This window comes from Heteronotia binoei, chromosome 4 (genome assembly GCF_032191835.1).
Source record: "Heteronotia binoei isolate CCM8104 ecotype False Entrance Well chromosome 4, APGP_CSIRO_Hbin_v1, whole genome shotgun sequence".
Lineage (NCBI taxonomy): Eukaryota > Metazoa > Chordata > Lepidosauria > Squamata > Gekkonidae > Heteronotia > Heteronotia binoei.
The window spans coordinates 23,733,315-23,747,018 of NC_083226.1; the positions used below are offsets into that span (position 1 = coordinate 23,733,315).

A 13,704-nucleotide genomic window follows, 5' to 3' on the forward strand; every position below is an offset into this window, starting at 1 on the left:
AAAGAAAGAGCACAATAAAATTTAGAGGTTCTGGAGCTCTGCTCCTGTAAACTCCTGCCCAAAATAAGGTCTCAGGGGAGTTATATGGTAATTTCTGTTTCCATACACGTGAGCACACACAGAGAGATGAAAGAGTAAGTTTTTGTAGGAGGAAATGGTGACTTTGAACTGCTGTGTCTTGGCTGCTCGCGCAGAAATACACGGCCGAATCCTCTGGCTTCACCATCAAAATGTTCAGGTTGAAGCGATCCTTCTGGGGCTGGTCAGCTCTGAAACGGTCTGAAATTTGGCCTTTGTCTTCTTGTTTTTGGAAATAGAAATAAAAGAGGATCTCCAGAGCATGTCCCGCGCCCTGCCGATACCAGTACATGGCATTGTGCCCCTCGTTTTGGTGGCACTCCAGCAGGGCGGTTTGATTTTCCTGCAGGACCAAACTCAGCTGTTGAGTGATCGCCGCATCACAGCGACCTGGGAAAGAAAGAGGGAGGGTAAACTTGTTAATTTTACTTGAAAAGAGCAGCTAAAGAAGAAGCTTCAGAGAAGTAAAGAATAACATTTCAAGCCAGACAACAACAGACCGAATTCCAGGAGGCCAATGAGCACAGCCCAACTGATCCACATCTCGGCTGTTCTGAGAGGAGGCGGAGTTTCTAGGCTACTCTTTACTGACTTCCGCGGTTCCTTCCTTCTCAGAGTTCAACCATCAGACTCCGTGTTTAAGATCACAGTGGGCAGAAATTCTGGCACTTCGCTTTAATTGCTCTGACTAATTCACTAACTCTTTGGGTATGCGCAGGGCTCTTTTTCTAGCAGGAATTCCTCTGAATATTAGGCCATGCTCCTCTGATGTAGTCAATCCTCTTGGAGCTTACAGTAGGCCCTGTGCTTGTAAGCTCTTGGAGGATTGGCTACATCAGGGGGGCGCGGCCTAATATGCAGAGAAGCTCCTGCCAGGAAAATGAACCCTGGGTGTGGGGCCACCAACAGAGGGGACAAACATCAGAGTGCCCAAGTCAGCTGGGGGGCTTTTGAAGCCAGCGTCATGCTGCATCCAGCTGAATTAATGCAGTTCTGCCTGTAGCCACCATGAGCGCAGGAAAGTCTCAGCATAGCAAAGGGCACCCTATGGTTGCATTTGGATGGCCAATTTGAGCCAACGTAGACACGTTCTCCAGGCAGTTCAAAAAGTCAAGGTCAAACAGGCACAGTTGCCACTTTTTCCACTCTCGCACTGACCCTGTTCTCTGATGTCTCTCAGATGCATCAAAGAGCTACCAATTGGGAAGTGGTGGCAAAGTCTTCTGTTGCGTCCCTCCCGCGTTTCCTGGCGTCTGACTGCAGGAGCATGCAAGCAAGGAGCATTGGTGGTATGAATCTGCCAGTCCTCTCTAGGCACTCACCAGTATTCTTTTAAAAAAAAAAATCACTGCCACAGAGTGCATGTGAGCACGTGCATATGAGCACATGGCTACTAAAAATGTAAGGGAAAAAAGAAACCCAAAATGCACTAACGGGATGCGCAACAATTGTGTGAACATGCCAAAGCGCCCCTCTGATGGCACCTGACGATCTCCTGCTATGACAATTGATCACCAGATGATCATTCGATGAAATTGCTGAGCAGACAGGTTAAAACGGATAAAAGGAAGTACTTCTTCACCCAAAGGGTGATTAACATGTGGAATTCACTGCCACAGGAGGTGGTGGCACCCACAAGCATAGCCACCTTCAAGAGGGGTTTAGATAAAAATATGGAGCAGAGGTCCATCAGTGGCTATTAGCCACAGTGTGTGTGTGTATATATATATATATATATATATATATATATATATATATATATATATATATATATATATATATATATATATATATATATATATATATATATATATATATATATATATATATATATATATATATAAAAATTTTGCCACTGTGTGACACAGAGTGTTGGACTGGATGGGCCATTGGCCTGATCTAACATGGCTTCTCTTATGTTCTTATGTCCTTATGACCAAAATGGAGAAAATGGCTGTTTTGGAGGGTGAACTTTATGGCTTTATACCCTGCTGAGATTCTTCCCATCCCCAAATCCTACCCTTCCCGGGCTCCACCCCCAAAATCTCCAGATACTTTCCAACATAGAGCTGGCAACCCTATCCCCATTGGGTAGAAAGGCAGGATATAAAGTAAGTAAATATCGAAATAAACAGATGGACAGACAGGCTGATTCTTTCATTAATTCACTAGGCTGTCATCTTCTTGTTTGCAGGACAGTCCTCACTTCCGTCATTCCTTCCCAGGGCCCTTGCCAAAATGCTAAAGGATGCTGCAATCTAGGTTTGGTTTTGGTTTTGTTTATTTAGAAGGGCCTGGGGTTTGATGTTTTGCAGTGCCGTGAAGGTTCTGCAGGCCCACAGTGGAAGTTTCCTGCTTTCATTCTGGTTGTCCTCACCACTCACACCTGCCTAGTTACCTGTTAACAGCTCTCACCATCTGGCAGGGATTGGCCAGGGCTAAAAACATCTCAACCCCATCAGTAAATTGTCCAAACTGCAAGAGCTCCCTCTACTGGAAAGCAGAACCCACAATAATGAGCCAACAACACATGCTTTTTTAAAAAAACCAGGCATACTCATCCCTAACCCTAAAGGCCTAGTTAGTTGTCCAATTGCCAGGGTAAATAATTATAGATCTCTGTGCTGCACTCCTGTTGCAGAAAGGATATGCTTCCTGCTCCACGGACTCTGTTCGTGTTGTCCCAGGGCAAGAAAAGTTACATACCCCCTTCCTCCTGTGGAACGTCCCTCTGCAAAGGCACCCCACCCACCCACTATGTGATTTATAGTACTTTGTTCTGCCTGATGCTATAAGGGTGCTCCTACTTTGTGTTTTCTGCATTACTTTACATGTCCTGTTTAAATGCCTGTGATTTAGTTCAGGTTTCTTTCAGCTCCATTTCAGATTTCTGCTTGTTTTCAGATCTCTGCAGTCTGAAACCCCAGGGGTGGAATTCTAGCAGCAGCTCCTTTTTATATTAGGCCACACACTCCTGATGTAGCCAATCCTCCTGCAGCTTACAAAAAAGAGCCTTGTAAACTCTTTAGAGGATTGGCTACATCAGGGCTGTGTGGCCTAATATGCAAAGGAGCTCCTGTTAGAATTTCACCCCTGCTGAACTCTCCTGCTCTTTTTGTTGGATGTCCCAGCTTGTTGACTGTATTTGACTTACATGATATAATCCCCGTGGAATTTCATGGAGAAAGACGGACTATAAAGGAAATCAATAAATAAAATATGAACAACACTAAGGAAGGCGGGGGCGGAGTCATATGTTTCCCTGGTAATTTCCAGGGCCTTTTTTGTAGCAGAAACTCCTTTGCATATTAGGCCGCACCCATCCGATGTAGCTAGTCCTCCAAGAGCTTATAGGGCTCTCGTACAGGGCCTACTGCAAGCACTAGGAGGACTGGCTACATTGGGGGGGAGGTGTGGCCTAATATGCAAAGGAGTTCCTGCTACAAAAAAAAGCCCTGGTAATTTCTGTTTCCACATGTCTGTGCAAACACAGAGAGACAGAGAGAGAGAGAGAGGAAATGAGGCAGTTTTTGTAGGAAGAGGTGACAGCTTTGAACTGCTGTGTCCTGGCTGCTTGCACAGAAATACACTGCCGAATCCTCTGGCTTCACCTGCGAAATGTTCATGTTCAAGCGTTCCTTCTCAGGCTGGTCAGCTCGGAAACGGTCCAACTTTTCGCCTGTGTCTTGTTGCTGTTCATAATAGAAATGAAAGAGGAGCTGCAGCCCCTCTCCTGCCTCCTGCCGATACCAGTACATGGCATTGTGCCCTTTCTTTTGGAGGCATCCCAGCAGGGCAGTTTGGTTTTCCTGAAGGACCAAACTCGGTTGTTGAGTGATCTCACTATTGCAGTGACCTGGGAGAAAAAAACAAGGCAGGGGGACATTACTTTTTCACAATAACAGCAGCTTACAAAAGAAGCTTTAGAGGAGTCTCTAAAGAATAACATTTTGAGGCAGACAAGGACAGACCGACTTCGAGGAGGCCAATGAGCACAGCCCAACCGATCCACATCTCGGCTGCTCTGAGAGAAGGTGGAGTTTCTGGGGTACTCTTTATTGGCTTCCGCGTTCTTTCCCGTCTCAGGATCCACCCAGCAGGCTCCATATCTAGCATCAAAATGGGCAGAAACTCTGGTGGTCAGCTTTAGTTGGTCTAATTTGCTAAGGTTGCCTCTGTGCTTGACAGGAGACGCATGGCGCATGATAGCAGGGTCTCAGTTAACGACTCTCGGCCAGGGCGGTTTTTTTGTAGCAGGAACTCCTTTGCATATTTGGCCACACCTCCCTGATGTAGTCAATTTTCCAAGAGCTTATGGTAGGCCCTGTAAAAAGAGCCCTGTAAGCTGTTGGAGGATGGGCTACATCAGGATGGTTGGCCTAATATGCAAAGGGGTTCCTGCTACAAAAAAAGCCCTGCTCTCGGCATTGCACAATTACTAATGGTACATCTGCTTATCTAGTGCCTGATTAAACCCTGTGGAGGCCCCTAGGCAGTCAAAATCTTGAGGTGCCCCTTGCAAATTAGAGTCGGAGCACCCACCCCGCCACCCATGGCCCCTGCTGCAGCCTGCAGGCACCTTCTCAAAAGCCCCTTTGACAAAGCTGTGGGGGAGAGGCAGAGAGAGGCAAACTTGGCAATGACACCAGCAGCAGCTGCACCAGGCAAGTCGGGCAAACAACGACTCAGTTGCTGGCTGCACATGTAGGCTGGGAGGGCTGCAAGCAGGGGAGAAACTAGGGGGGAGCCAGCCCGAGACCCCTAAAGGCGTGGGAGCCCATAGGCCAGTGCCTACTTGGCCTAATTGCTAATCCAGCCCTGTGCCCACCAACCTCCAATTTTAATATATTGATTTCCTTTCTCTATGAGCACGAAAGCTTATACCTTGAATAAAACTTTGTTGGTCTTAAAGGTGCAACTGGAGAGATGAAAGGAGGAGGTTTTTGTAGGAAGAGGTGGCAGCTTTGAACTGCTGTGTCTTGGCTGCTTGCACAGAAATACACAGCCGAATCTTCGGGCTTCACCCGCGAAATGTTCATCTTCAAGAGGTCCTTCTGGGGCTGGTCAGCCTTGAAGCGGTCCAAGGTTTTGCCTGCATCTTGCTGCTTTTCAAAATAGAAATGAAAGAGGAGCGTGAGCCCCTGTCCTGCATCTTGCCGATACCAGTACTTGACATCGTGCTCTTTTTCGGGGTGGCACTCCAGCAGGGCAGTTTGGTTTTCCTGCAGAACCAAACTCAGTTTTTGAAAGATCTCAGCATTGCAGAAACCTGAGGGGGAAAAGACAGGGGAGGGGAGCTTGTTATTTTTGCTTGAAAACAACAGCTTGGAGGTGAAGAGTCTCTAAAGAATAACATTTTGATCCAGACAAGGACAGACCGATTTCCAGGAAGCCAAGGAACACAGCCCAACTGATCCACATCTCCACTGCTCTGAGAGGAGGTGGAGCTTCTGGCTACTCTTTATTGGCTTCTGTGTTCCTTCCTTCCTCAGGATCCACCCAGAGGGCTTCATGTATAGCATCAAAATGGACAGAAATTGGGTGCCAGCCCTACCAATCACCAACTAAAGGGGATGTGGATAGGATTTCCAGATCCAGGTTAGGAAATTCCTGGAGATTTGAGGATGGAGCCTGGGGAGGACAAGGACCTCAGTGGGGTCCAATGCCATAGAGTCTGCCCTCCAAAACATCCATTTTCTCCAGGGAAATTGAACTTTGTAATCTGGAGATGAGCTGTAATTCTGAGGGCTCCCCAGGTCCCACCTGGAGGCTGAAATCCCTAGAAAACTATGGTGGTCAGCTTCAAATCCTCCAATTAATTCACTGACTCTTTAAGCTATTAATCGAAGCGGGCTACTTTGAACAGTGAAGATGGAGAGCTGGTGGATTCTGTTTGAACACCACAAGCACTGGGTCTAGATCTACCTCTTTTCCTGATTCTGTTTCAATAAATAAACTGGAGTATTCCCGTCTCCTTAATGAGGAGTTTACCTAGGCAACTGTGTTTCACAGCAGGCTTACACTGCAGACTAAGAATGTTAACTCCCCATCTCCACCTCTCGTGTTCTTTCCCTTTTCAAACGTATCCTCCAAGACTGCAGTTAAATTGGGCAAGGAGAGAAACTGGGCGCCATGGATTTATTTCCCTTGCTTTCTTACCAGGATCATATTCCAAGAGGCAGCTTTAATCAGTAAATTGATGAGGAAGAGTTAAATCCTTGCCTGGTGTCCTCATTGCCTTCTTGAAACTGCCTTCAAATAGGTGCTTTACGGCACTGCAGATAAAATTGAGTAGTCCTAACCTGGACCTCCCGATATAACATGTAACGTAGCTGTCAAAGGGCTCTGTATCTTACTAGGATTTGCACCAGAGGTGTATTTTTCAACCATTCCTTCTTATTGCAGTAGTGGTTGTTCTAGCAATTCTGGCTCCCTGCCCTGAGAAATTATCTCCTCCATGTCACTCCTGCCCCACATCAGGTCTTTTATGTTAAAGCATCACCAAACAACATGGGAATTCACATGACCAATTGCTAGTTTCCAGGGCTTTTTTTCTGGCAAAAGAAGTGCAGCTCTGGTGCAAATCCTAGTAAGATAGAGAGCCTTTTGATGGCTATGTTACGTGCTATATCGGGAGATCCAGGTTAGGGATACTCAATTTTATTTGCAGTTCTGGAAAACACCTATCTGAAGCACCTTTCCCTCACAAGAGACACAAAGAAACACATGGGTGCCCCTCATGAACTTTTAAACATTTTTAAATAATTTTGTTTCCATGAAGAGGTTCTGGAAGTCCATTCCACTGCATCCTCCCCAGGGAAAAAAGCCCTGCTACTTTCTATGAAAACATTCCAGGCACCAAAGTAATAAATTCCAGGAGAAGACTATTAGTTGTATGTTCCCTGACATGTTAATAGGTGGACCTCCTGAGGGCACCTGGGTTTTGGCCACTGTGTGATCCAGAGTGTTGGGCTCATAGGCCATTGGCCTGATCCAACATGGCTTCTCTTACATTCTTATGTTCTTGATGCATAGTTCATTTAAAGATGCCCCCTACTTTCCAGCCTGAAGTGGTATAGCCCAAACACTGGTTAAGGCTGTCACCTGCCGTTTGTGGGAACTGCATTTGGAACAGCTTCAAAGGATTTTTTCTGCAGATGCAGGTGGTAGATACTCAACGGTTGTGAATGACGAGAGCAGAATATGTCTATGTCAGGAAAATCAATCAAGAAGAACTGGGGGGGGGGGGGAGGAAAATGCTGTCAAGTGCTCCTTCCTTCTGTGACCTACTCCTTCCTTCTATTTCTGGCAGAAAATGACCTACCAGCAGGGCTGTTTTTGTAGCAGGAACTCCTTTGCATATTAAGCCACACACCCTTGAGGTAGCCAGTCCTCCAAGAGGTTACAATAGGCCCTGTAAGAAAAGCCCTGTAAGCTCTTGGAGGATTGGCTACATCAGGGGTGTGTGGCCTAATATGCAAAGGAGTTCCTGCTACAAAAAAAAGCCCTGCCTACCAGCAGAGCACAATTAGCAGTATGAGGGATGACTGGGGTTGTTCCCTGATCACCTCTATTTTTATAATATAGTGGGTTCAATGCAAGGAGGAGATGTGGTTGGAGTGAACAGAGCTCTCTTTATTCAGTACAGCATAGTAACAGCTGAACTCTAAGGCTGCTTTACTGGGCCAACAGAGCCAACTATATATGTTCAAGGTTCCTGTGCTAGGATGCCATTGGACCATTCAAACCAGCCGGGGGCCCATGATTGGAGCAGGACAGCAGGGATTTGGATCCTGCTGCCCATTGTTCCCAAGTCCCCAAGCTCAGACCTAAAGGCTCCAATGAGCCAGGCAGGAACACAGGCAGTAGCATCATTAGTCCACAGACACAACCATTTTGATAAGTGGGAAGACGCACACACGTACTGATGGGGTGAGGCTTTTATAGGAAGAGAAAGTAACTTGGTAGAGTTGCATCAGACTGGACAAAAGGGAACACTTCTTTACGCATAGAGCGATTCAAATGTGGAATTCACTGCCGCACAGACAGTTTTGAAAAGGGATTAGACACATTCTTGGAAGATAGGTCTCTCAGTGACTACTAGCCATGGTGACTGTGGGGACCCTCCACATTTAGAGGCAGCAAACCTTTAAATCCCAGTGCCAGGAGGCAACATCAGGGGGAGACCTCAGCCTCTATGTCCTTTTGTTGGCCCTTCAGAGGAACTGGTTGGCCACTGTGTGTGGCAGGATGCTGGACTAAGTGGACCATTGGTCTAATCCGGAAGGGCTCTTCTGACGTTTTTATGCTTCCACAGAAACACCACTACAGAATCCTCTCGTTTCACAGATGAAATGTTCCCTTCTGGAACTCCTGGGCTGTGAAGCTCTCAGAAAGGCAGCCCCTCTCCTGTTTTCTTTCATAAAAGAAATGGCAGGGAAATTACAGAGGTTGTCCATCCTGCTAGTTCCAGAACATGCACCAATGACTGTCTGTTTGTGTGAGATCCATTTGGGTGGATCTTTCCACATCACTTGACCCTGTGGCTGACTGACTGAGCATCCTGGAAGAGAAATAGATAAAAAGTGCTGGGTATTTTAATTAAAAAGCAGCTCTGAGGAGAAATTTTTTGCAGCCTCTGAGAACGAAAGAAGATGTTGAATCGAGGACTTGCTTGCTGCCCAGGAGCAAACGGTGACACACCAGTTATCCGCATCTCCGCTGCTCTGAGACAGACAGATTCTTGAATAAGATTTATATACTGCAGCTGTGACTTTTGCTTCATCCTTTCGCCACATCACTCCATTTGTGCTTGGGGTGATGATGGCAATTATTAGTTTTAATTGCTGTACTTGGTGGAGGAGGAGGGGATTGGATTTATACCCCAGTCTTCACTACTTGAAAGTGTCTCAGAGCAGTTTACAATCTCCTTTCCCTTCCCCTCCCCACAACAGACACCCTGTGAGGCAGGTGGGGCTGAGAGAGCTCTGACAGAGACTGCTCTTGAGAGTACAGCTCTGACAGAGTTATGATTGACCCAAGGTCACTCCAGCAGTTGCATGTGGAGGAATGGGGAATGAAACCTGGTTCTCCCAGATTTGAGTCTGCACACTTAACCCCTGCACCAAACCGGTTCTCACAGTTAGTTCATTGAAAGCATAACTGATTTACCATTTTAGCAGTGTGCTGCATGTTTAAAGATGCTTGTTTGTTTTCCAAGTCTCTCTGCAGGCCGATAGTTTGCATGATAAAACAGGAGTCCGGTGGCACTTCAGAGACTAACAGAGTTTTTATTCCTGCATAAGATTTCATGAATCAGGGCACTGAAGTCAATTTAAATGCACAAATTTGGGTGTGCCCTGACTTGGATGACCCTGGCTAGCCTGATCTCAACAGATCTCAGAAGCTAAGCAGAGTCTGCCCTGGTTGGTACTTGGGTGCAAGACCACCAAGGTAGCCCAGGGTCGCAACGCAGGGGAAGGCCATGGCAAATCACCTCAGAATGTGTCTGATGAAGTTCACTCTGACTCAGGACCATGTTTTGCTTTGCTCAGAAGGAAGAGTTCTGCGGGTGCAGCTGGTAATATCTGCTTGGTGAGTGAGGTGAATGAGCTTGCTTCCTTTGTGACAGAGAGAACAAGTAAAACACAGGAAGAAGAATGGTTTGAAAGGAAAACATTGTCTGGAAATCCTGAGCATCCCAGTCTCAGTCTCAAATGCCCCCAAATAACATTATGTATTCTAGGATTTCTAGCACTGCCTTGGCAAATGCCAGGATATCTTTGTTGGAAGAGTCAGAGGAGGATGGAGTTTCAGGAGGCTGTGATGCCATTTCTGGGTGACACTCTAGGAATTTCCCCCTAATCTCTAAGGTAAGGACTATAGAGACATGGGGAAATTCCTAGAGCATCACTGTGGAGGCCAATTTCTGGCCATTTTTTTCTCTTGAATCTCAGTCTCCCGAGTATGGGGGATTGGGGCCAAGGCCAGGGGCGTTACTCATCATGGGTGGGCAAACCACAAGTCTACTGTGTTCCTCATTAGCCTCTGTTTCCATACACACAAATATGCGAACAGATGATCTGAGGAGGTTTCTGTAAGAAGAAGCAGTGACTTTGAAGTGCAGTGTTTACTGCTTGCGCAGAAATACACAGAAGAATCCTCTCGCTCCACAGACAAAATGTTCAGGTTAGAGCTGTTGGTTTGGGGCCGCTTAGATGTGAAACGTACAGAAATGTTGCCTCTGTCTTGTTCTGATTCATAAACAAAAGCATAAAGGAACTGCAGAGCCTGCCCCACATCCTGCCGGTACCAGAACATGCGTTCGTGGTTGTCTGTTTGCGCGCACTCAAACTGGACGTTTTGACCCTTCCACGTCACCCAACTCCTAGGCTGGTTGATTGCAGCATATAAGAATCCTGGGAGAGAAAGAGAGGCATCGAAAATTGTAACACAGAGAAGAATCTTTCTACGCCCCTGCAAAGCATAAAAGGAGATTTTGAGTCAAGAACGCACCTACTTTAAGGAGGCAAATGTTCACATACTGGCTGACCCACATCTCTGTTTCTCTGAGTCAGCAGCTGACTGTTTTTATCCAGCTTTGAAGTCTACTTCCTAGGGTTGCGAGCCTTCTGGTTCTCTAAGAATTACTACTGATCTCCAGACTATGGAGATCAGCTTCCCTGGAGTAAACGGTAGCTTTGAAAGATGGACTCTGCATCATCACATTCCTGCAGAACCCTTGCCCCTCCCCATACTCCACCCTCCCCAGGCTCCGCCCCCAAATCTCCAGGAATATCCCAGCTTGCAACCTTACTCCAAGCTGGCCCAAATAGAGGTCACATTTGTGGGGACACAGCCGAGCACGAGTGAGGGAACTGGCCTGTGCCATTGGAGAATGCCTTGGGCAGGGGTGGCCAAACTTGCTTAACGTAAGAGACACATACAATAAATGTCAGATGTTTGAGAGCTGCGAGGCATAAACATCAGATGTTTCCGATGTTTGAGAGACGGAAGGGAGGGAGGGAGGGAAACAGATGGGAAAAGGGAGAAGAGGTAGAGGTGGAAATAAAGCAACTTTATTTTTTTTCATTTATATATTTTATTGAATTTTGAAAATATACAAGTTAATATCAATGTTAATACTCATATACAATTAATTAATCTTATGGAATCAGGTTATAAACAAGCATAAATACTTACATACATATAATAAATATCTAGTAAGAATTTTAAGTTATATAGATGTGTCTAGATATGTAAACCATTTTCTATCCAAGGAGAGAGATCAAGATGAAAACAAGATTAAAGTTAAGGCAATAATTCCTGCATCAAAATACAATCAATCTAATTGAATCCATATTGTAATTCAACTATTAAGTAAGCATTGCAAAGAATTCTTAACTGCCTAAATAATTTTTATGCAAACTATTACAGATTATTCCGAAAATTAAATGCATTCTCCAAGTTGCCAGCTGGCTTGGCTTAGAGAAGCGATTTAAAGAGAGAAATTCCTTCCCCAAGTCGGCCAATGGGACAGTGGGGGCTTCAAGAGTAGCACAATATGTATGAAAGAGCCACAGTTTGGCCCCTACTGACCTTGGGGAACTGTGGGGGGAAGCCTTCAGCAACTACTCTGTTCCCTTCTTCCTCCTCCTGTTGATGCATTGCTTGTGTGTGTGGAGGGTGGGGTGGCTGCTATTGGTTTGTGGGCTTTTTGTAGTCTAGACAGAAGGGCAGGAAGTGCTAAGATGTTCCTGTATGGCCGGGAGGCAGAGAGCGCTCGCTGTGCCTTTACTAGCTGCACAGAAATAGCTTGCCGTGTCTGCCATCTGTACCGCAGTAATGTTCAGAAAAGCCTTGTACACGTTCCATTTGCCAATATGGAATTTGGTTTTGTCCATCTCTATCACAGGATCATTCAGTTCTACAGAGTAGCCGATGAGCTGCATCTGCCTCTCCGTGCTGCTGCTTTTCTGCCGATACCACAGGATAGTAATGTAGGTCGCATCATCTTGTTCGCAGGGGATGCTGGCGTTGGCTCCCACTTGGAGGATCATGAACCGTTCCTTCTGGGTCACCGTGACCCCACTGCAAAGACCTGGAGAGACCAAAGAATTGTTGAATAATTCCAAATAGGAAAGCTTGTATGGCGTTCATGTCACTTCAGTTCCACCTGGATGTCTTGGGTTGTGTGACTCTCTTGAAGAGGTCTAAAGAATCACCAAGCCCTGTTGTTTATCAAAGTCATTTTTATATCAACGTATCGCCTGCACTTTAATAGGAAGAAGCCTGTGAGATTTCTTGGGCAGAAGGAACGTGAAACTCTCTGTCTGGGGCAGTGATGCTCTGTATTCTTGGTGCTTGGGGAGGGGACAACAGTGGGAGGGCTTCTAGTGACCTTGCCCCACTGATGGACCTCCTGATAGCACTTGGGGGGTTTTGGCCACTGTGTGACAGAGTGTTGGACTGGATGGGCCATTGGCCTGATCCAACATGGGTTCTCTTATGTTCTTAAAGTCTGAGGGGAAGGCTCAGTTCCCTTTCTCCACCACTTTCTACCTCATATCCGTTTCTCCCCCCCATCCGCATTAGGTTCTCCTTTTGCTTTTCCCCACAGGAATGAATGACAGCCATTCAGTACTCATATAAAAGCAGGGGAGTGTGTTTGGGGGCAACCTGACCCTGGGTATTAAACCCACAATCCCTCCACTCAATGCAAAACTGATTTCCCACCCCTCCACCCCCATCTGGAACATTATCCATCTCTTCTGTCCATACCGATCCCTTTCCTAGAGCTTTTCCTCCCAACTCCTTCCCTCAGCAAAGCACCATTTCATCTCCTTCTCTGCAGTTTCCACTAAGACCCTAAGAACATAAGAAAAGCCATGTTGGATGAGGCCAATGGCCCATCCAGTCCAACACTCTGTCACACAGTGGCCAAAAAAAACCCAACAGCCATCAGGAGGTCCACCAATGCATTATGCAGCTCTTACTTCACAGGTGGCCATTTTAGCAAATCTCTCTTCAAATTTTCTGCCTCTCATGATTCCCCCTCCCCATCCTTCTGATCACTATGGAAGCCTTAGGATGCATTCACGCTACACTAAATAATGCATTTTGCAACTGGATTTTTACTGTGTAAAATTAGGGGGGAAATCCAGTCACAAAACGCATTGTTTAGTGTAAGTGTGACTGCACCCTTAGATGGGCATGCCCTGCCTTGGAATCCCCAAACCCAGAGATAGTCCTACCTGCCAAGAGCAGCAGGCTCACAGAGACACCCTGCAGCACCTCCCACCGCATGGCCTCTCTTCCAAGAGAAATGCAAGCCAGGCAACTTGCTGCACAGAGGGCTGGTGGGGAGTTCCCTTTGAGAGGTGGAGCGCTTGAGAACCATCTCAGTGGGAGGTAATTGAGTCTGACACAGCCCTACAAAGGAGGCAGAGAATCTGGGAGTCTGCAGAGACAAGGGCAGGAAGGGGAGTCAAGGCTACGAAATCCTCATCTGATGGGTTAATTCATCAGTTGGAAGCAAATGTAGTTAATCAATGAGAGAGCGGCCCTGCTTTTATAGAGTCAGTTCCTGAACTGACTGTACAGCATCACAACTTTCGGCCCTATTAG

The 13,704-nt window shown here is 46.4% G+C and overlaps 1 gene segment (V, D, J or C); it reads right to left on the reverse strand.

Annotated features, from left to right (window-relative positions):
- Positions 1-11,801: 11,801 nt before the first annotated feature.
- LOC132570082 (T cell receptor beta variable 3-1-like) lies at positions 11,802-13,415 on the reverse strand. The segment is given in 2 exon segments: positions 11,802-12,178; positions 13,332-13,415. Coding segments are annotated over 2 exon segments (429 nt in total).
- Positions 13,416-13,704: the final 289 nt, after the last annotated feature.